This window comes from Hevea brasiliensis, chromosome 2 (genome assembly GCF_030052815.1).
Source record: "Hevea brasiliensis isolate MT/VB/25A 57/8 chromosome 2, ASM3005281v1, whole genome shotgun sequence".
In the NCBI taxonomy this organism is placed as follows: domain Eukaryota; kingdom Viridiplantae; phylum Streptophyta; class Magnoliopsida; order Malpighiales; family Euphorbiaceae; genus Hevea; species Hevea brasiliensis.
This window is the reverse complement of record NC_079494.1, coordinates 112,093,387-112,116,530: the sequence shown is the minus strand read 5'-3', so window position 1 is coordinate 112,116,530 and position 23,144 is coordinate 112,093,387. Positions and strand designations below refer to the sequence as shown.

At 36.6% G+C, this 23,144-nt stretch overlaps 3 protein-coding genes across 3 annotated transcripts; all 3 read right to left on the bottom strand.

The window, feature by feature from the left end:
- Positions 1-57: 57 nt before the first annotated feature.
- On the bottom strand, positions 58-3,890 carry LOC110635870 (UDP-glucuronic acid decarboxylase 4). Its single transcript, XM_058138976.1, has 7 exons — positions 2,933-3,890; positions 2,441-2,520; positions 2,271-2,354; positions 2,076-2,150; positions 1,209-1,301; positions 356-576; positions 58-291 (listed from the first exon to the last, which is right to left on the bottom strand). Exons 1-7 carry the CDS (start codon positions 3,705-3,707, stop codon positions 153-155), a joined length of 1,467 nt encoding a protein of 488 aa, XP_057994959.1. The 5' UTR covers positions 3,708-3,890; the 3' UTR covers positions 58-152.
- Positions 3,891-9,898: 6,008 nt separating this feature from the next.
- LOC110635863 (pectinesterase inhibitor 6) lies at positions 9,899-11,386 on the bottom strand. The gene has a single exon (XM_021785352.2). It carries the CDS (start codon positions 10,751-10,753, stop codon positions 10,154-10,156), a length of 600 nt encoding a protein of 199 aa, XP_021641044.1. The 5' UTR covers positions 10,754-11,386; the 3' UTR covers positions 9,899-10,153.
- Positions 11,387-12,422: 1,036 nt separating this feature from the next.
- On the bottom strand, positions 12,423-16,739 carry LOC110635839 (uncharacterized). The gene is made up of 4 exons (XM_021785324.2): positions 15,914-16,739; positions 13,778-14,350; positions 13,289-13,569; positions 12,423-12,756 (listed from the first exon to the last, which is right to left on the bottom strand). Exons 1-2 carry the CDS (start codon positions 16,605-16,607, stop codon positions 14,241-14,243), a joined length of 804 nt encoding a protein of 267 aa, XP_021641016.2. The 5' UTR covers positions 16,608-16,739; the 3' UTR covers positions 12,423-12,756; positions 13,289-13,569; positions 13,778-14,240.
- Positions 16,740-23,144: the final 6,405 nt, after the last annotated feature.

Genomic DNA, 23,144 nt, shown 5'->3' with positions numbered 1-23,144 from the left:
CAGTAAATGAATGATAAGCCATTCGTGATGCTGCTACATATATCAATTGCATCACAATTAGAGTAAAATGTAATTTTAATTGCAAGGCTCGCTGTCTAATATCCTTCAAAGAGAAATTACATGCGGAAAAAATTAAAATAGCCCACGGGGGATTATGAAGCTGACTGCGAAATAAATGCGAAAGGAACACCTCCTCCAAGTTCATTCCTCATCGAATGACGGATTTCTTTGCTGCTATTGTTGTTGCCACCGTAACTGTATTGTTGCGACAAGGGCAAAGTCAAATTGGCTATCTACCAAATAATTATAATGCTGCCGCTGCTCAAGGTGAAAAAAAAAAGTGCCAATTTAAGCTGTTGACACAGTGCTGGTGGTGCTATCTTCCTTGTGGTCACCAAAGATGCGTTGCCGGAAATCTGATACCATTAATGGCAGACCCTTCCGAAGGGATACCTTGGGCTCCCAGCCAAGCAGATCTTTTGCCTTCGTAATATCAGGCTTCCTCTTGTGTGGGTCATCTTCTGTGTTAGGCCTGAACTCTATCCTTGCATTTGGATCAATGGTTTCTTGTACCACCTACACCAACCAAAAAAGGGCAACCTGAGTTGGCATGCGAAAGCAATTGTGATTGTTACCAATAAAGGGTTCCATAACTTGAATGTGAGAGAGAGAGATCCCATATTAAGCTTTTTAAATGTGAAAAATGACCCTTATTCTAAACACATACACACTGATTTTAGGCGATCATAATGCGTCTTAATGCCAGCTGATGGTCACAAACTTTTACTTAAACCATACAATTTAGACAAGAAATGTCATGGAATATGCATGCGCATGTCTGCCGAGAGAGAGACAGAGAGATTTTTGGGGGGGGTGGGGGGTGGTGTGGCGGGGCGCGGCCGGGGGTGTGAGAGAAGAAGAAGAAGAAGACTGTGCATAGAAATGGTATCACAAAATATCATCCAGCAATGAGAGATCAAAAAAGAGTAGTTTATAACTTGGAATACCTCATGATGGCAGTTCTACACCAACTACAAAGGCCAATTACAACATTCACATTATTTGTAACATCATTGAAACCATTATTAAGAATTTGCGGTTATTTCTCACTTAAAGATCGAGAACATTATTAGAACTTGCAATAAACGAGGGGGAAAAAAAGCGCAATAACAAAATAGGGATGTCAACCAGAACAGAAATAAACTTACCTGAGCAAGTTCAAGCATGGTGAATTCACCAGGATTACCAAGATTGAAAGGCCCCACATGTTCCCCTTCCATAAGGCGCATCAGACCTTCAACCTGATTTTTGAATATAAATACAACAGGACATCAAAATAAATTCCGAGCACTAACAGCAGAAACTATTAAAAAAAGATGCAACGAATACAATCAAGAGATGTTTCGGTGGAAAGACAATGCATTCATATATGCTCCAAAAGGCTCATCAACCCATAAGCATTTATTTTTGAACAAATTAGAGAAAATGCAAATTATAAATGTTAAGGGGGACGGGGCGGATCCCAATTTCAATCAACATATGAACTGTTTGATACATGATATTTAAAAAGGAAAATTGAAACCAAACTATACAATACTATACTACCCCCACGGACAGTTATAAATGAGGCCCATTTGGGGCTTATAATTAATTGGCCAATGTATGCATCTGGCAGCTGCTACTTTGCTTTAAGTAACTTGGGGCAAAGGAGGAAGGCAGATGGATATTTGTGGCCTTGGGTAAAAAAACAAATGTATGATGTATGTGCGTAGGTGAAAGTTGGAAGATTGATTATTAGATCCGCTTCCTCACCGCACACGTGCCAGTGGGCAAAGTTGCATTTGAATGCCATTTGCCACAGGCATTAGCTATGCAAAAGCAGAATTTATTAGTAGTCCCCAACATCTGGTAACAAAGCTACACTCAAATGATATCCAATCTAAAAATTCAATCTTCAATTTTGAAATTTGGACTGGACTACCCGGGGGCAGGGAAAAAACAAACAAACAAACAAACGAATGATAAAGGCAATAAAGCATCATTAAAAAGAGAGGAATTAAAAAGGGCTTTTTTACCAAATCAGAAACATATTGGAAACTCCTTGTCTGCTTCCCATCACCATAAACAGTCAAAGGCTCCTTCCTCAATGCCTGCAATGAATGGGCCCCTAATTTCGTTAATTACTAATTCCAGTCCATAGACAACAACACAATCACTTCACCACATACATTATTTTATTTTATTTTATTTAAAAAAAAAAAAAACACCACCTGAGCAACGAAATTACTAACAACACGGCCGTCGTCAATGCACATTCGAGGCCCATAGGTATTGAAAATTCTGGCAATCCTGACCTGGCAATGTATGAATAAAACAATAATTAACTGCCATTTTCAAGTGGGAATATAAGAACAGGAAATAGGTTATTTAAATTACTAACCTCAACACCTGCTCCTCTGTGGTAATCCATTGTCAGTGTCTCAGCCGTCCTCTTTCCCTCATCGTAACAACTTCGGACACCTGTCATGATTTCAAGCAAAATATCCTTTTGTCAGATCTATTACCAGACCACTAGGAGATTAACCTTACCCCTTGCCCCCGTTACACGTTTACTCTGACCAAAATTAAAAATCTGGACCGGCCGATTTATGACCCGCCAATTACGCGGCTCTTTGACCCTCGTATCCTGTATCGGATCTAAGGTCAAGAGTGACATTCCCAACCGGCCACCACCACCAACACCGCCATGTGACGAGACAGAACCGGACAATCCCTTCACAACACATGCCTCGTGCCTAGCGCACGTTAGCCGCACGGCTTTTGCACTGCTAACTTGCACAAGCTTGTTCACAAGCTGACACGTTGCCGGATCCCGTTCGCCGGATTAATAGTTAAAATAAAATAAGAGGAAAAAAAAAAAAAAGGGACGCACCGATTGGATTGACGTTGCCCCAGTAAGTCTCGACCTGCGGGTGCTGGAGAGGATCACCGTAGACCTCGCTGGTGCTAGTGAGCAAAAATCTGGCACCGACCCTCTTCGCCAACCCCAGCATATTCAGTGTCCCCACCACATTGGTCTTTATGGTCTTCACTGGATTGTGCTTGTAATGCACTGGCGATGCTGGGCAAGCAAGGTGATAGATCTGGTCGACTTCGAGCAACAGGGGCTCTACGACGTCGTGCCGAATGAGCTCGAATCTCGGGTTTTTGAAGTGGTGCATCACGTTCTCTTTCCTTCCCGTGAAGAAATTGTCCACCACGATCACGCTGTCACCTCTTTCGATCAGACGGTCCACCAAGTGTGACCCAACAAACCCAGCCCCACCGGTAACCACTATTCTCAAACCCTTACGTTTTAACCCCAACGGAATCTTCCCTCCCGAATTCATCGACCCGAAAGCTGCCACATGAGGTTCGTAGAATTTGTATGTCGTTGACGCTGACTCGCGAGAGATGTGGGCGAGGGAGTCGGGGATCTGCTCATATTTGTGGTGGTGAACATACGGATTCCTAGAAGACGAAGGAAGGATGGTGAAGAAAAGGGTGGCAATAACAATGCCGACGAGGACAAAGACGAGGCGCTGCTCGCGGAGCACGTAACGAATCGGGCGGGTGAAGGAGAGCCATCGCTTGGGTGGCTTAGGAGAGTAGGAATCAGTCTCATGCTGGGTATCTTCATGGCCTCTAAATATCAGTTCCGACCCCATCTTGTAGAGTAAAATATAAGAATGAAATTGTGAGATCAAGGACCAAATTTTTTTCAATCTCAATGCTCAAAGTATTTTCCTTTTTTTTTTTGGTGGTTTGTTTAGATGGATTTGAGAGTTCAGAAGGACTCGCTCGCCAGAAACTAAGTTCCCGGCTATGAACTTGTTGCTGTTTGGGTGAGAGCGTGTATCGGTATTTAACGAGAGAGCAACTGTCAAAGAAGGTTTCTTTGAGAAGGTAATTACGGAAATGCCACGATGGTAAGTAAACGATTGTCATTAGGTGAGGCTCGAAGGATTCGAATATTTGGCAATTTGGTGGCATTAATTAATTTTAATTAACGGTTGGATTTTCATGTTCTCAGTTGGCGAAATTGATTTTTTTTTTTAATTGTCACTCGGTCAAATTCACAATTCTTTAATGGGCCTAGGCCTGGACAGTGACTATGTCTCTCGTAGATAGGTGCCCAAATTCAACTCAGGCTAAGCCTCTATTTAACTTATTCTTTAATTATCAAAATTCAAAATAATATTTTTCTTTTTTTTTTTAATAAATTCAAAATATTTATTATGTCCGAACGAGTTAAAAAATGCATGCCATGCTTGGCCTGTAAACGATATATCCGGCTGATATTATCGGCATTAGGCCTTATAAGCTCCGGAAATGTTGGGTGCATGGCTTCGCCTTCTCAGACCGAAGTTTTCAGATCATCAAAGCAAGAAAACACAAAGATTCCGTGCTGCAATAATAATTTACTATTTTAATATCAACTGTTGTGAACAAACAATTTTTAGGATAAATTTGGATACTGTTTTGTTGGACTGGGCATATATGGGGATATGTTAATTTTGTATTTAAACAAAAAAAAAAAATCGAATTGCGTTAAAATAAAAAATTATTTTTTTAGATTATTATTATTATTATTATTATATTGAGTGTTGAAATATAAATTCTCAAATTTATCCTTATTAGTGAATTTTAAGTTTTTTAATACTTTCTCTCATTTAATAAATTTTTTTTTTAGATATTTTGTTTTTTTAGATAAAAGTGTTTTGCAAGGTGCAGATCTTTTATTCAATAAAATTCTAAATTTAGAAATTAAAATTATTCAATGAGACTAATTAAAAAATTAAAAAGTCAATGAGTTTACTTCGTAGTCAATCTACATAATTTATTAATATTATAGAATAGCCTCCTATCTTTATTAGTCGAGTAACTTGTTGAATTGTTATTATGTTAATGTCGTAAAAATTATTTAAAGAAATAAATAATGTTTGAAAAAAAATTATAATAATTAATAAAATAATATCACAACAATTGGTAAAATTAATTGATAAAAAAAAAGTTGAAATAAATAACACTTTTCATTTATATTTTTTAATACTGTTTAAAAAAAATAAAATAAATAAGAGAGTTGAATGATCAGAGTGAGTTGTGGCTTCAAGGAGAAGAAAAAGGGAAATTGTGGTTTTAGTGAAGATTAATTGTCCTACAAATGATGGTGTGGGCCTTCCTCTTGAAAAGTCAATGAAATCGCCAATCGCTGCTCAAACGCAATTTGGTGGAAGCTCTGGAGTAATCTGAACGCACATTTTATGGCTAACCTACCTAATATGTAGCCGATTACAATTCTTTTAAAGCCTTCCTTGAATATCAACATTCCATATTTCTCTTCTTTTTCACAGACAAAGCAATCTCACTAATATATTAGAGTTTTTGTATTAGTTTAATCCCCTTGAGATATTCACGTTTAAAAAGAGGAGGGATGAGAAAAAAAACATGCATTTTTCATAATATATAATATATATATTTTTTTTTTCTAAAAAAAAAAAAAATTTTTTTATTTATATGATGATATTTTTTTATTTTATATATTATTTTAGATTTATAATATTTAAATAAAATTAAAAGCTTATTAATTTATTACAAGAGAATATTGTTGACAATTGATTGAAGGTATTATAATTGCAATGGGTATTTTAATTTATTTGAGAAAGTTGAAGCTGGGGAGGTTTGGCTGGTGGAGTTGCATATAGACAGTTTGGGAGTGGAGGAGAAGATGATGAAGATTGAACAAGACCTTTTATCATAGGACATTTTTATTTTATTAAATTAAAATGTGTTTTATTTTATTTTATTTTATTTTTATACAAAATATATTTGATTTTATTAATAATTAATCTCAAGTAATAAAAATAATTTACATTTATATAATCAGGCATTGTTGCTTGCTTTTTTATATTAATAGTGCTATTCAACACGAAAATTTTTTACGAAAAATTTAATGATTAAATTAAAAAGGAAAAAAAAAATTATCAATCACATGGAATAATAATTAGAAATTGCCTTTATGTGGTTATTAAAAAATTTAATTTATATATATTTTTAATTTTAATATATAAAAATAATATAGTGTCTTTAATTTTTATTTTATTTTTCAAAATTTTTAATAAATATTTCATAATAAAAATAATTAAAATCAATCAACATATTTATAAAATATTTATATACAAATATATATAATAAGTATAAATATATAAATATATATAATTAATATATAGCATTATTCCCTTTTATATTTTTCAAGCTTCATTCACATGATAGAGAAATTTATTTAACGAATTCTAATACATCAAGATGATAATTCAGTGAATTTTTTTTTTATATATAAATTGATTATATGAAAATGTTATGAATTTGATTAAAATATCTGATTATTTTAAAATTTCACAATTAAAATGTATTAAATTTAATTTTTAATATTAATTTTTGTAATCCCGGTCGTTGGTTCAACAACGTACGATGAGAGGATGAAGACTAGATCTGGTGTCGTGGGACCCGCTGCCACAGAATTTCTATCGCACGTCGCAGAGTAATATTCGTTCTTAAGCACTTACAGACAACATGAAATCCTCCTGAAATTCATCATTAACAACAAAATGATTGTAACACTCACAGACATCTTTATATCTGTATCCAATTGTTTGATGGAAGAATCGGAATCTCCCTATCATGTTTGAAGGATTTTCTCTAAAGTGAGTGCGAAACCATACCATAAGTCAGCCATTCCATTTCTCCATAATCATTGTTTAATTTGAAAAAAATTATATAAATATTTTTTTTAATTGAATGTTCATCAATACCCACTAATATAAATAGAGTTTTTATCAATGATTTTTAACTTCACCTTAAAATAAAAAAGTATTTGTGAAAATTAAATAAATAAATAAAATTTTCATAAATATAGTAAAAATTACAAAGATGGAGTTATTGGACAAGGCACATATCAAGATGCAGTGTTTAGAAGTACTGATATAAAGACGAAAAATCTTCCCACCACCATTAATTTGTTTGGAAGAAACTTGCAGGACAATGTTTCTGTAGCCATGGTCCCAAGACACCTGTCATCTGCTCCAGTACTACACTTTTCAGACGCTTCGCAGTCAAACTTACATCTGGATTCTAATATATATATATATATATTTTTTAATAAAATGACATTATAAATCTGTTTTTGCAGTTGATTATTGGAAATCAATAAAGGATTTGCGTAGTCTCCGTGGAAGGAACAGGGCGATTTCATATTCTTGCCACATGGTTCGGAGTTGATGCATATGCACAGAATAAATTGAGAGATAACTTGACAGTAATTGGCTTGTAATGGCTTTTCAAACAAGTTCGCTAGAAAATTGTTCAAAGAGACCAAAAATGGTACACGTCTTTTTCCTGTCGTCTTGTTAAATATCAGTTTGGTTATTTTCCACTAAAATTTACCGGTGTGGACTGGTGTGACGTGAACGGTGGCTAAGTTTTGGGTAGTTGTGTACCTAATCAATCCACGCATTTGTATTACATTTTAGACTTTTTGAGTTTTTCTTGATGAATATTTGACAATTGGGTTTGAGGTCAAGTTAAAGCCACATTATGATTATCCACACAAACGCCGGCTATTCATTTCCACCAGACGTTCGGCACTTTTTTTTTTATGCAAAAAAATAAATAAATAAATAAAACTCCAGATAAAAGAAAACATTTTCTCTCAAAAGTTCTTAGCCTCCTTACCTTTTTAGGGAGGGTCTGGCCATCTGGCTGCCGATCTTCCTCTATCTCTTTCGTTTTATTTTAATTTTTAGATGATTTTTGTTAGTTTTCTTGCTTTTGATTAAGTCTCTCTCTGTGGAGTGTAGCACCCCTCTTTAGATGGGGGTTTTTGTTGCTTACTTTGGAGATGGTTCTGCATGTTGATCCTTTTGTTCAAATCGGATATCAACAATGCAGTTTGTCTTCCTTGCTTCTAGTGGTGCTGTGTTAGTGGATAGATTCCAGGGTACTCCCAATTCGGCTGCCATCTCAAGGATAGATCTGATACCTTTTCACGTGGTACTAGTGGATGATCCCGTGAGCTATATGAGATTGAAAAGCTGGAGCTCTACCACGCCTCCTCTGGTTAAGGTTCCATGATCCTCGTCCTTTAGCTTCACTGTGAGCTTGATTTCTTGTTTTGTCTATGACCTATTAACTGATCTGTTGGGAATCTCTACGTAAATTGAGAAAGGTGGAGTTTTCTTTGCTACTTTTTGTTCAGTTTGGTGAAATCCTCTCTAGTGTGGTTCCAAGCAAGGTTAACGTATGCAACAGCTAGTGATTTTCGTGCAGGGGTGATAGAGTAGCCCTTTCGTTGCGGTGCTGGGTGTTTGTTATCGGGTTTAGATATCCAATTTATTTTAAGGTTTGAAGTGAGGATTAGGCCTTAGGTTGTGTTTGGGCTTCAGAGATTAACTAGATTGTAAGTATAATAGTCTTTATTGAACTTGGATTATGCATTTCATTAACTTTTTAATGAAATACACTTTTTCTGGTTAAAAAAAAAAAAAAACCAGCTACTCGTTTATTTCTCTTTTTTCCATTTTATAATAGATTTTTTTTTTTAATAAAAGATAATGTTTCATTAAAAGAGCTCGGTGGGTAATTGTAGACATGAACTGGCACGCGGGCCCAATACAAGATAGATCCCCCAATTCAGCTAACAAGGCTAAAAAGCTAAGGTCCATGCCCACATTAGCCAAACCGTAGGCCTAGAGTTAGGTTTGCACAGTGCCGCATGCCACCATCTCATCCTCGTCGTGCCGTCTATTATGCCGAGAAAAACTTAGCCTCAATGGGAGGCTAGAAAACTAAGGAGATAACTGCCAGGAAGCCATGCAAGGCTAAAAATAACTAGAATGAATAGAAAACTCCATTTACCAAAGCACCGTCCAAGCTCCCGAAAATTGAAGTTGGGATCTATAACCGAAAACTTTGGAGGAGGGGATGAAAGAGTTTCTAGCCTCTCTAATAGTCAAAAGGATCAGTGGCTTATGACAAGCATAGAGCCCAAGATACACCAACCAAGCAGAACAAAAGAAAACATAAACACAAAGTAGATTCATACTTGCTTAGAAAACACAGCCAGAAGGCTATTTACATCCCACCTGATCGTGGGAAGGGTGACCCCATAACCAGGCAGGGAAGGAGCCTCCCCTGCCCAGTAAAAACAGGAAAAGTCTTTGACAAGGTAATAAGGTCTAAACCTTAAGAGAACCAAGATAGAAAAGATTCTCTCTCTAGAACTAAAGAGAGAGAAGGTCAAGACTGAATTGCAAACCTTCCCATATCCAATATGATTTTCCCTATCATATTTTTTCCTTTATTTAAATAATTATCCATTAATATGAAAAGATAATGCATTTTTTTCCCAATACACATTTATATATACTTAGAAATACCATTGTATAGGTGAGTGACTATACTGTATTGCTGTTAGGCAACGGGGTTGAAGGAGAGATTTTGCAACCAGGCCAAATATGCTTCTCTTTTTTTCCCTTTTTGATATTTATCAGAAATTCATCCTTAACTAAAGATATATTGACATTATTTGTTCGGTAAACAATTATTTATTCTGCCACTCGTGACAATGTTTGTGAAAGCAGAGCCAGTAGCACTGTAAAAGTGGCACATCTTAGATATTAGACACTGATTCTGGTACACACATGGTGTGGGGATCATAAGAGTACAGTCGGATAATGGAACAGTTCTAATATGTCTGTTGTTTGAGACGATAGCACCCATTTTCATGGATCATGGTCCCCTTGCAGAGGCCACCTACTTAATTACACTGAAACAACCACAGAATATGTACTGTAACAGAATGTTAATAAACAAAAGAATATTCATAACATTTTGGTCTATCCCAACCATAGTAACAGAGTTAGCTACTAATCGCATTAAACCCAAGAAAATTTCAAACTTGAATGATAAATAAGTACATATTACAGCAAAGGCTGTATGTATTCACATAAAAACAGAACATACACAGCCTAAAGATATTAGGCTAGCTTGATTATTCCAATAATATTATAATCTGGGATTAAATTAATTCTAAAAAAAAATTCTTAATAACTGTGGATTAATAAGTAAGGCTTCCCAAACCAGTAGATGAAAGTTTGTTTACAAGAGCCAGCGCGTTGCTGGTAATGTAGGCGACTCTTGTGACTCTGTTCTGAAGCACTTTTATAACTTGTTTAGGAGGGTTTTGGTCCTCAAAACCATCCAGGCAAGTGTCCTCATCAGTAAGTGCAGCACTCATCCATGTAGTTACATCGCCCATTTGATTTTCGAAGTTGGTGGCATCAAGTTTCCTGAGTACTCCAAGTGATTTGTGAAGATTGTCAATTGTATCCTGGAAGTTCTCAATGCAATCTGAAAGGGCAATCATGTTTCTGCTGTCTCTCATGATTTTGTATTTCTTCAATTTGATCAGGTATTGACTAGCGTTTTTAGCCTCACCTATTGTGACTGAGACCCCTGCCCGAGCCCACTTGCTAGGACTTCTCCTAGCTGTTCGTGAAAATGAAGCTAGCGAGTGGATACAGAGGTCCTGATACCTAGTCACACTACATGCATCTCTAACATAATAATTGTCCATACTACTGGAACTGGAAGCCCAGCCCTTGGAATTTACCCATGAGAGGAATAGGAAGACAATGACTAAGATGGCAAGTTTCATTCTTGCGATAAAAATGGAGAAAATTAAAGATTGGAAATTGAAACTCAGGCTAGGTACCTATGCTATGACCTCAGTAGAAAATAGGGGAAGATGAGTAGAAGGGAGGGACATTTAGTTTGCTTTTTGTGAGATGGGGGAGTGTGAAGCAAAGAGCTTTGCAAGGGGACCTTTATAATCTAAAAGCTGATCTAGAAAGGGTAGGAACCCTTTACACAGGCTTTGCTAGAAAAGCAAGAGGCTGGTGAGTGTAATAAAGAAAGAAGATCTGAGTAGGGTTGTCAGATGAAGCATTAGATTTGAATGGTGAAGAACATGTGAATAGGCAGGTGAGTTTGTCATAGATTTGGGATGAGGGAATATATACTCTAGATTTCTATAACCCTTTTTTACATGGGAAATTGGGTAAACCATAAATTATGAGCACCAACCCAATGTTCCAAGCAAACAAAAACTGAAAGATTTCAATACAAAAATTTCAAGTACAGAATGATGATAGAGGATTAATGTGTAATTAGCATCAGCATCATCTCATGGTAGGGCCATTAACGCGGATAAGCAACCTATAAATGATGATAAAGCATTGCCAATTGCTGAAGGAATGTACAAGTTTTTAGCAAAAGAAATAATAGCTGGGTTGCAATGGCAAGACTCGATTTGTAGCAATAAAAGGATTGAGATTTGAGAAGAAAGCTAGTGTGTAATAAATTGTTTTTGTTCATTTCTGTCATTTAGGAAGCTAAACAAGAGTTGCTAAAAAGAGAAAGAGATCACATCTTCATAGGTTGAAATCACATGATTCTGTTAAATCGGTCAGTCCACATGAAAGCAATAAATCAGTGCACCAACTTTGTGCAGTGGTCCCGAACTTGATTAGCCACGCTGCACAGTGCACAGAGAGAACAAAATTGCAGGCGAGCAATCTCTGACAAAATAGGTTCAGGGCATGTGCAGAAGGATTTTTTGATTTGGGCCCATTAAAGGCCTGTAACATATGGGTCCTTTATGGACCTAAAACAAATCCTAAGTTCCAAACCGGACCTTGGTTGACAGCACTGCTGCAGAATGGCACTAATAACATCAACGTGTTTTTACCTTAAAAAGCATTGGCATTTTTCTCATCTATAAGACTCCATCTTCCTCATTAATGAAGATTCTAAAACAGATGCTTTATTGTTCTAAGGGCTAAGAACCCATCTAAGATGTTAGGTCAACTGATAATTGTTTAACACCATAGGTGATGTAATTCTCTTATAGGAAGAGCTCCCATCAATAGGAGAGAAAATACTCGAAAATTAAGAGGGTAAAACCCCTCAATAATGAGAGAAACATATCCAAAAGCCAGTAACTCCATCCAAAGAGATCAAAAGAAACAAAGGTGCCCCAAAAAAAAAGCTGAAAAAGGGAAAGTTGTAGACGGAAAAAAAGAGGGAAAGAGAGAGAGAGAGAGAGAGAGAGAGATAGGGGGACACGAGGGTAAAGCTACTCTTTTTGTTGCTAAGATCATTAAAAAGTCGAGCCCATTGAGGATCCTGCCCCTTCGTTGAAAAAATTTTCTCTGAAAATGGCATTTTCTTCTAACGAATGTATCTTTCACTTCTCCAGGAAAGCTAAGTAATAAGAAAATTAAAAAAAAAAAGGTTGAAAAAAAAAAAAATCTTAAGCTAACTGATTCCCAAGGCAAAAACACTTGTGACAAGTTATTTTAACAATGATAATGTTTCTAGTACAGAAGATATTGGCACGCAAATGGATTTCCACCAAATAAAGAAAATGTTAGCAGAGTAATTGATGGAACTCAGAACAGGATAGTCTTTCACAGGGAGCTCATAACAGAACGTTGTTGAAAATATAGCGCTAGGGCCAGTCATCAAACATACATCATTATACAAACTACTTCGTAATTCGTATTATTAAAGACATTCTTCCTTACACAGACTTCCGAAGAATCTCTTCAGATGGAACCTCAACTGTTGCTCCAGCATGGTCTCGACCAAGCTTCATCTCTGCAGCAATCAGCATTGGCATGAACAATTATTAGGTTTTATTCCTACAGAGACAATTATAAAAACTAGAATATAATATTACTACTAGATAAAAACTGGAGGCTACCACGCCTTGCCGATTGCCAAGTGCAACCAAAGCCCCATACAAGTAATAGATGTAGGCACCTTACCGCTAACAATATTTATTAGATAAAGCCTAAAGAAACAGAACAAGCTTAGGGTGATCTTACAATTGTTACCTTTTTATGTTCTAATCAGCGTGATTTATGAATATTTGATTCTGTGACATTTCGAACAGATGGCATGATTTTGGGTTACTGGTATTGGCATTTTGGATTGATTTTAATAATACGCGCTCAGGTAGGACATTCATGGTTAGTAACATAGGCAATTTAACGAGCAAGTGGCGTGCGTAGCAAAATACTATATAATTTTTCAGACAAGTGATTAAAAACGATGCTATTGGCCAAAATAAAAGCATAATATGACCAGAGCAATAGAAACAAAATTTTGATAATGCCAACGACAATACCGTAGCCGCCCCATTCGTTGAGTTTGGCTTGGACGATCATGGTAGAAATGAAGTGAGAGGCTTCGCCAGCTTCTTCCAGGAGCCTCTGGATCTCAGTCTGAGATGTAACATGACGATTCTCTTCGAATTTCTTCCTGACCTCGGAGGCTGACGCGTTCAGCATCACCTAGTCCCCAGCGAAAGATTTCCGACTTGCTCGAAGCAGCACTCTGTACGCTGTCAATGCTTCTCTCACCATCTCTCCCCACTCTTTTGGCAGGGGTTTTTTTCTCTCCTGAAAGCTTAAAAAGCATATATCGAGTGGCATGCAAAAACGACGCCGTCTCTAATTATTATTATTATTATTATTATTATTATTATTATTATTATTCAGCCTCAATTCAGCAGTAATAAACAAAAAACCAACTAAGAAGATTGATTTTCTTTTAAAGCGTTTACAATGAGATCCTATGAAAAAGTCTTCAGTAATTTTCAGGGAAACTCCAATACCTTTTCATTTCGTTCATGCAAATCCACAATTATGTTTCTTTGCAAGAAAGTGGCATCACAACTGTTTATCAACCGAACATAAGAGATTAGCGCAACAAGAGTTCAAGAGGTACCGTTGAGCTTCATACAAAAAGTTGGTCATAAATCAAAGCCATGAAATTGACAACTGTATTTGTTTTACATTTAAAAACATTTTTATAGCAACAATGTTGTTGTTCAACTAGAAGCATTCAAGAGTATATCAGCATCAAAATGAAGAGGAAATCCAATCCCCGCAGAGGTAACCAGCTGCAACAATCTCACAAAGATTGGGAAGTGAAGGCAAAAGGTAAGCAACCGCATAAAGTGTCATAGCATGTCCCATTACCAAAACACTCGTGGCATTTCCATGGGTCCAAAAACCTCAGTTATAAGTAAACAAGCGACTGGGTGACATTGACAAGGACCCCATCATGACAATTAGTTATCTCGAATCGACCATTCTGCAATCATGCTTCTTGCGACGACATCTGTAATGGGCCTTTTGATCCAAAAATGTGCTCTCGCCAACCATCTCCATTTTAGAATCTATACCTGGCACAGTTAAAGGGTACAAATGTAAGAATCTTCAGCAAAATCCCATGCAGGAAAATGCCTAAACAGTTAAACCTTAGCTTATCAAGGTTGCCTGCCTTAAAAAAGAAGAAAGATTAGATACCTAAAAGGCAGGAAAAGTAGACACTTAAGGTGTGTTTACATTTGGAGAGCTTTTCAGTTCTCTAGAATTTCTTTACCCGAACATTTTCGTGTCATGGAAAAAGGTAATATTTAATTGAATAAAAAAGTTTTTTTTTTCTCATTTTTATACACTGGAAAGAAACGAATAAAGAAGAAGAGAATAGCAGACTTCCAACAGTTACATCCTACATGCATTAACTATGTAGACTGGCAACCAAATGAACGGCAGAAAACTTCAAGAAAAGCTTCTATTAAAGGACATTCACATACTATATAAGATAACAAGAAAGGGTGTTGAGATTCAATATTGGAATGAAGCTTGTAACAGAGCATTTATTCCATTCCAAAAACACAGTTTCAAAATTCAAACACAGAACGCACGCAGTGTCCTTTATTCTTTTTTGCCCATTTTTGACAAAAATGCATTCAATAGCAATACTTATTTCTAATATCGCAATTTTAACTTATGCCATTTATTGGTTCTTGCATTTTAAATAGTGTTTTCATAAACAATAGTCTGTGACGTTAGCTACAGCCACTAAGCCACTGCAGCTGTACATTCCCCCTACCAATTATCAAACAATGGTCCACAGCAGTTACCCACCAGGCCACTACTACTAGTGTTGCACAATTTTCTAATCAAAACTTATAGCCAAGAAAATGCAGCTTGCTTTGAACCCTTAAAAGGTTGTTAAAGCAATGCCCTAGGCACCCATCAAGAAATTTCAGTGTCAAAATTTGAACATTTAAGCTTAGCTGAAGCCCCAACATTGTATACAACAAGAAGTCCTCCACCTTGCTAATAGGAAATTTTATGGAAAACTGCTGGACCGTTGACACACAAACAAATATTGTTATTCATCACCCCCAAAACAGAATGTAATCATTCATCAATCTTGATGAACAGGCAATATTGTGGAAACTTTTCCAATATGTGGAGCAACGTGTGGGAATTGCTCCGCCCTTCTAGCAAAAGGCGTTTTAAACCCATGAATTGCTTATAATAATGTGCAAAATTAAAAATTAGTGCATTTCCAGATTAACAACACATTTTCTGGTTGCAATATACAGTTAGAAGTAGTTTTGTGCCTTTTCACTTTCTTGAACCAGAAGTTAGCAACACATTTCTTCTTGTGAAATACAGTTTAAACAGGTTATCTGCTTTCACTTTCTTCAAAACAGAAGATCTCAGGTGAGCTAAAATCCTGTGAAACAAAATCTTTCCCAAAAGAAGTCAATCGAAGAGATCATTTTTAGCATCCAAATCGCGATCATGTGTTTGTTATTGCTAAAACCCACTTCTTAGATTCCTCTAAATTCTATAATAAGGATTATATAGACGAACTAAATTGTCTAGAAAGAGCAAATGCCCACTATATATTGAAGGGGGAAAAAACGTAAAGAAAGCAAAGCAAGTACCTCCTCCAAAATGGTTGCCCCAAAACGGCAACCTTGCATCTTCTTCCTCCTCATCAAGCTCATCCTCATACCCGAACTCCGCATCCCCCCTATATCCCGGCTCGCTCCCATAACCAGACTCGTTCCCTTGAGCATCGAAATTCCCGAACTGCCCAAACCCAACACCCAAATTCTCTTTCTCCTCCCTCTCCCTCCTCGATGAATTCTTTGCTTCGCTCACATCCGACGCCCAATTGGCGTCCCCATTCACAAAAAGCTCCCCGCTAGAATCAGTCCCTACAGCTAACGGGAAATCCGAGCAGGTCCCGTGAGCAGCAGACGCCCCAACTGAGCAACACCGTTGAGTTCCACTCCGATCGGAGCTCCGACCAGACACCGACCGGGACCCATTCCGCCGCCGTTTACGAGCGATCAACCTTAAGCTACCTCGCTTGAAGGGGCTTGCCACAATACCAGTGGGTTTGTCGTCGTCGATGAGTGAGAGCTTAGAGATGTCGATTGAATCAATGGGAAATGAAGTAGCACGATCGGATAGACAGGGACGCTTAGTGAGGGCGTGGGAGTGGAGACCCATAGTGGAATAAGGCTTAGGAGGATCGGAGTCTAAGGTCTGGAGGTGGAAAGGTCTCCAGGAGTGGAGCTGGAAGGCGCATGAATCTATAGAGTGAAGCGAATCGAGGGTCCTGTGAGACATTAGAAGAAGATGAATGAAGAATTGAAAATGGAAGAGGTTTGAGGAGCAATATATTGGAGAATGAAGGCGAAGGAAGAAGAAAGTTGAAGATACTAGCTGTAGCCCGCCTGGAGGTGCTAGTTTGGAGTTGGGAGGGACGACTGCGAAAGAAGCTGGTGGTTAAGATACTTTGATACGAGCATTTGGGCCGCCTGGACCCTTAAGTTTATGTCTATGCTCAAATGCTCAAAACAGTATTATTACATTCGGCCCAGATAACTAGGCAAAATAGTCTATTAATATAAATAAATAAATTTGGGAAAATGCCCTGTCGCTAAAGCAGAGCTTTGGGCAGTGTCCTTGTGTTTGTCGTTGGCTCGAGGGGACTGAGCATCTCTTACGGAAATTGTCTCAGGCACTTCAAGATCTCCAAGTGGCGGTGTGTTAGTGGTGTGCAAACGGTGGTTTCGATTTCGAATTAAATTAAATTGATAAAATCAAAAATTAAAAATTAAAAATTTTAAAAATCGAATCAAATTGATTAATAAGAGAAAATTAAACCGAATCAAATTGATAAATATCGATTCTGTTTAGTTTTAAACTGATCAAATCTAAATTTATAAATTGAGCATTAGATTTTCAATTAGATTTGGTTTGATTTTAAACTGATCAAACCTAAATCTTATAGTTCGGTTCGATTTTCTTTGATTTCCTTGATATATATTAATAATTTCGGTTAGATTCGATTTTTTTTATTTTTTATGAAAATAACCCAACCGAACCGATTAACTGAAATTATCAAAATTATAAATCAACCAGAGCCGATTGAGTTTTAAAATTAAACTGATTGAACCGAATTAATTCAGTTCGATTCGATTTTTTGGTTTAAACTGAAAACTGCTCTCTCCTACTATGTGTCACTTGTTAATCAGACTCAGAAGTTGTTGAAGGGTTTTTCTCAAGCTCAAGTTGTTATTGTATTCAGAGATGCTAATTTCCCGCTAGACTGGCTTGTTTTCTTTGCCAAATCGCTTCCTCGTGGATCCCTTGTTATGCAAATCTTCCTTATGGAATTTTAGAAGGATAATTATTTATACACCTATTTTCATAAAAATTATTAAATTTTAATTTTTTTATAAAATAATTTAATAATTTTTATAAAAATATTCATAAATCTAAATAATGATTGTAATATTTACTTAAATTTATCATGGCTTAATCATGAAAGTGTAGGGGTGAGCTATCACCGGTGGTAGTGGTGGTTGATTCTGATTTCTTTTACTTAAAAAAGTATAAATAAATTTAATAAATAAAGTGTAACACTCTAAATTTTTAAATTTATTATTTTGTGGATAAATATTAATATTTTATTTGATTTAAATTTTTGAAAAATTATTTGAAATTTTTTAGATTTTAGAAATCGGGTTCGATTTTTCGAAAATATAAAACTTTGATATTTTTAAAAATTAATTTAAAGACACGTGGCAAAACTAAAAATATATTTGGACTCTACGAATTTTTCTGAATTTTCTAAAAACTTTTTGGAATTTTTGGGCTTCGTTTTCGGTCATAAGGCAGAGTAAAAATTTAAAATTTTGTATCTTGAATCGGACCAATCGAATCGAACCGGACCGAATCGGACTCTTCCTTTTCTTTTTTCTCCGCACACGTCCCGTCTCTCTTCCTCTCTCTCTCGTTTTCTCTCTCCTCCCTCCTCCCCACGCTGCGCTGCCGCCACCCAGCCCTCCCCATCTCACCGACGCATCGCCCCAGCCTTCCCCCACTGCCGGTCGACCTTCCAGGCTGCCGAAAACGACGCGCAAAGAGGCGGGACGCGCAGTGCGCCGTTTTGGCCGAAATCCGGCTGATCCGACCACCGATTGGGCCGGATCTTGTGTCAAACACCATCTACACCTTGAGAGTTTTCCATAGACACCAAGAACACCAAAATCCATCGAGCGGTTTGCCCAATTTTTGTCCTTGAAGTTTTAGCCCATTTCGATTTTTAGGCTAGATTTCTCTCAAACCGTGAACCCCATGAGAAACCGAGAGTACCAGAGCTCTTCACTCATTGAGAGATTCGCGGCAATATAAATTTCAAAATTTTCCGACACCGTTTTTTGATAAGTCCCAAGAAACTTCATAATGTTTTTTCGAGCATTAAATGAGCTTAGAAAATTCCATAAAAATTATATACTAACCCCCGTGTTGTGGGCTTCATGTAGGTATCTTCAATTCATGGAAATTCGACAATTGCCCGGATCTGTGAATTTCCGGCTAGACAGATAGGCTACCGAAAAAGTCTCAGAATCAGGTCGAGATTTTGGCCACCCCACTATTGTCAGATGTCCCGAGCGCGTTCCCGAGGTTGGAATCGGCATAGGTAAACCCGAACCTTACTTTTTCTTAATTGTCTAGTGCTTGAATTGGATTAAAAATCCATAAAATATTCGTGGTAGCTCAGAAAATTATGATTCTTTTTGCATTAGCTTAGTAATATTGCTAAGGACTGCGGGGCAAAGTTTTAGAATTTTTATAGCTTATTTGGGTAGTTTTTGAAAAAAGGATCAATTATAAGGACTAAACTGTAATTTTACATATTATTATTGATGACTGTTTGGATGGGCCCAGGAGGGGCTGTGTGATATGATTGAGTTGTGGGTATATGGTTTGTGGATATAGAAGTGCGTTTTAAACCCTTTTGCATGTTGGGTACGTCCTAAGTATATAGGAGATTCTGCTAGATTTTCGGCACGACTTAGGACATCTTTGGTCTTTTTCTTACTCTGTGTTGAGTCAAATTTATTAAATCATTGTAATTAAATTGTCAGGTGAGCCGGGACAGCCTTCCTCCTCTGCCCAGCAGCCACAATGACTTCGGTTAAATCTGTGAGTAAAATATTAATTTTAATTGTAGTTTCGATATTATTATATGTTCAAGCATGCCCATGCATCACTTATAAATATGTATCTATGTAGTTAAACTCTAGGCACTTTTTATGTTGCATTCACAATTGTTAAAGTGCCATGGATGTTACTTGTAGTAATTTGGAGCAGTGTGTGTGCGTGACATGCGTGTGGTATGGTATTGGATATAGACAGGACAGGTAGACACGGCTTGAGTTATTCGCTGGGACCCGGTCCTTCGGGGTAGACACGACTTTAGTTCTTCGCTGAGACCCCGTATTGGTTTATTAAGCGAAAGTCTAACTTGAGTTCTTCGTTAGCAGAGGTTGGATTAAGAGAGCTATATAGGGGATCAGCTCCCATATATTTATGGTTTGACAGTGTTGGGTGTGTGAGTGCTCTAAATTACCTTTTTGCTGTTATGATGTGAAAATATTAACGATGTTGTGTTTCATTATACAGGGTGCATTAGGTTTAGATAGCTATAGAGATTATGGTTAAAGTTGATATTTTACTCTTTGAGTCGAATGCTCACTTCTGTTCATTATTTTTCCAGGCTACAGGAGGATTATTGTTGTGGTTAACCTGCTTTTCTTCTTCACAGGTCGTTTATTAATGTTTGTATAATTCGATTAACTCATAAAATTTTCGCATGTGTTATAAATATTTATTTAATTTGGGTCTGTAATATAATTTACTATATTGAACCTGTAAACTTATTATATGTATTTATGTTAGACTGGATGAGGGAGCTAAGCTCCCATTTGACTTTATGTTATTATGAGTGTGTGGAGGGTGAGCTGAGCTCCCTAATTGATTATATATTGTGTTTACAGGTCGGGTGAGTCAAAAACTCCCCGTTAAAAGGTCAATTTTATGGTCGGACTCTGTCCGATTGAATTATTGAAATTGGGTCCAAATGGGCCTTAGAGTTGGGTTGAGGAATAGTTAGGCTTACTACGGGCCTTGGGGACTTTAGGCGGGCCCAGGTCCTAGTGACAGTCCGGCCCATAGGTTGGGTAGTGACATAAAGTGTTCATTATTTAAAATCAAATTATAAATAAATAAATAAATATATATATATATATATATATATATATATATAGTATGGTAGAGGCACACTTCTGACTTGTTTGGTTTAACTGTTGAATACATCTGATAACGGTTAGCTGATGGCTATTACTGTTAACTGATAGCTGATAGTCAGTAGTTGATGATAATTGATTTATATTAAGTGTTTGGTAAATCTATGCTTAACTGTTACTATTAATATGTGAAATAACTAATAAAGTTATATATTATATAATTTATTTTATTATTGAAATAATATAACATTATAAATTTATTATATTATATTATTTAATTTATTATTAAATTAAATATATAATTATTAAATTTGTAACAACCTAAAATTTTTAAATTATAAGTAAAATAAAAAGGAAATATTATATTATTAATATCATGGAATTTATTTGAATTGATTTTAAAATAAAGGAAGATAATAATAATAATAATAATAATAAATAAAGTAATAATAAATAAATTAATTAAAGTTAATTTAGTAAATAAGAATAAAATAATTAAATTTTCCTATATTATATTTATTTTTATCATTACTAGAGTTTTATTAAACTTTAACATAATAAAATAATTTTGGACCTAATTGTAAACCTCTAAGAAGTTGAGGGACTAATAGTGTAATTAGAAGTTGAAAAAAAAAGGGACCCAAAAACATTGCGCAGGACCCCCCCCCCGGCTCTCCTTCTCTTTCTCCCTGACTCTCTCTCCTCCCTCTCGTTTTTCTCCTTGCCTGTGAGAGAACCCCCTGCCGGTGATTACCGCAGCGGCTCCAGCGTCGACCAGTCTGCCTCCAGCAGCCACGGACGCCAACCAAAGCTCCTTCAGCCGCCGGAATGAAGAGAGAAAGGAGAGAAACCCGTGCGATGGGGAGAGGACCATCCAAGGCCGTTTCCAACCATCTCTGACGACGAGAAGATAGGGGACACTGGCAGCGAGCTTCTAGCAGCACTGGGTTCCTGGTCCGACCAAGACTCGCTGGTTTTAATGGAGTTTTCCGACGAGTTGAAGAGAGAGAAAGAGGATAGAGAAAGTTGAGGCAGTGAACTTTCTGACCATTTTCCCGGCGATCCGATCGTCGGATCAAAAATCCGAGACCACTGATGGACTTAGGACGGCGAAATCTTCGAGATAGGATTGGTCCTGCTCCGATCGGACACCGTTTGAAAAAGGCGATAATCGGACAATCCAAATCGCTTGGTGAGATTTTTGAATTTTTTTTCGATTCCCAAAAATTTAAAAATAATTTTATGATAATTATTAACAAAATTTGGAATTAATTTAAGTGCAATTGGATCGAGGATAACTCACTAGCGCCGGGACCGCATTTTCAGCCAGATTCGGCTGCCCGGCAGCCGGTCTCAGAACGTAGTCCATATTAAGTCAAACCTAACATTTTCAGACATTCCAGACGGGTTCCAGGTGTCAGATTTGGCATAGGTAAACCCGAACTCCAAGTTGCTCATTTTCAGCTAATACTGATTTAGAATAAAAATTCATAAAATATTTGTGGGTGATTATAAAATTGTAATTCTTTTTGCAATAGTCTTATAACCCTATTAAGGACTGCGAGGAAAAATTTTATAATTTTTATAGCTCATTTGGGTAGTTTTTGCAAAAGTGTTAGTTTTAGGGACTAAATGGTAATTTTCTAAATTATGGTTGTTGACTGTTTGGGTGGGGCCAGGAGGGGCTTTGTGATGTGATTGAGTTGTGATTGTGTGATTTGTGGATTTAGAAGTGTTATTTAAATCTTTTTTGTAAGTTGGGTAGGTCTTAAGTGTAGGAGAGACTCTGCCGGATTTTCGGGATGAATTAGGTTGTCTATTATCTCTTTAGAGTTTTATTTTGACTTAGTACTAATAAATTTATAATATAATTATTTAGGTGATCGAGGTCAACTATTTTCCTCCATCCAGCGGCCACAATAATCCTTAATGTACTGTGAGTAAAATATTAATTTTAATTATAATTTTAATATTATTATATATTCAAGCATGCCCATACATCACTGATAAATATATATCTATATAGTTAAACACTAGGCACGTTTTATATTGCATTCATAATTGATGAAGTGCTATGGATATTATTTGTGGTAATTTGGAGCAGTGTGCTTGCATTGGCAGCGTGTGGTATAGTATTGGATATGGACAAGACGGGTAGATACGGCTTGAGAGACACTCGCTAGGACCCAGTCCTTATGGGTGAGTCGGGGTAAACACGGCTTGAGAGACACTCGTTGGGACTCCGCATTTGGTTTATTAAGCGAAAGTCTGGCTTGAGAGACACTCGCCGGCAGATGTTGGATTAAGAGAGAGTGCTCTAAATTGTCTTTTTACTATATGATTTATATGAAAATTATGATGATGTTGCATTTCATTCCTTATGATGCATTAGCTATAGATAACTATAGAAATTGTGGTTAGAATTAGTATTTTACTCGAGACCTTTTTTCCTCACAAAGTTATGAAAAAATTACTTAATCAGATATTATTATCTAAATTTGAAATTTAGAACTCCGCATGTGTTAGCAATAGTATATACCCTATTAGGAATTGTGTTAATTTAAAT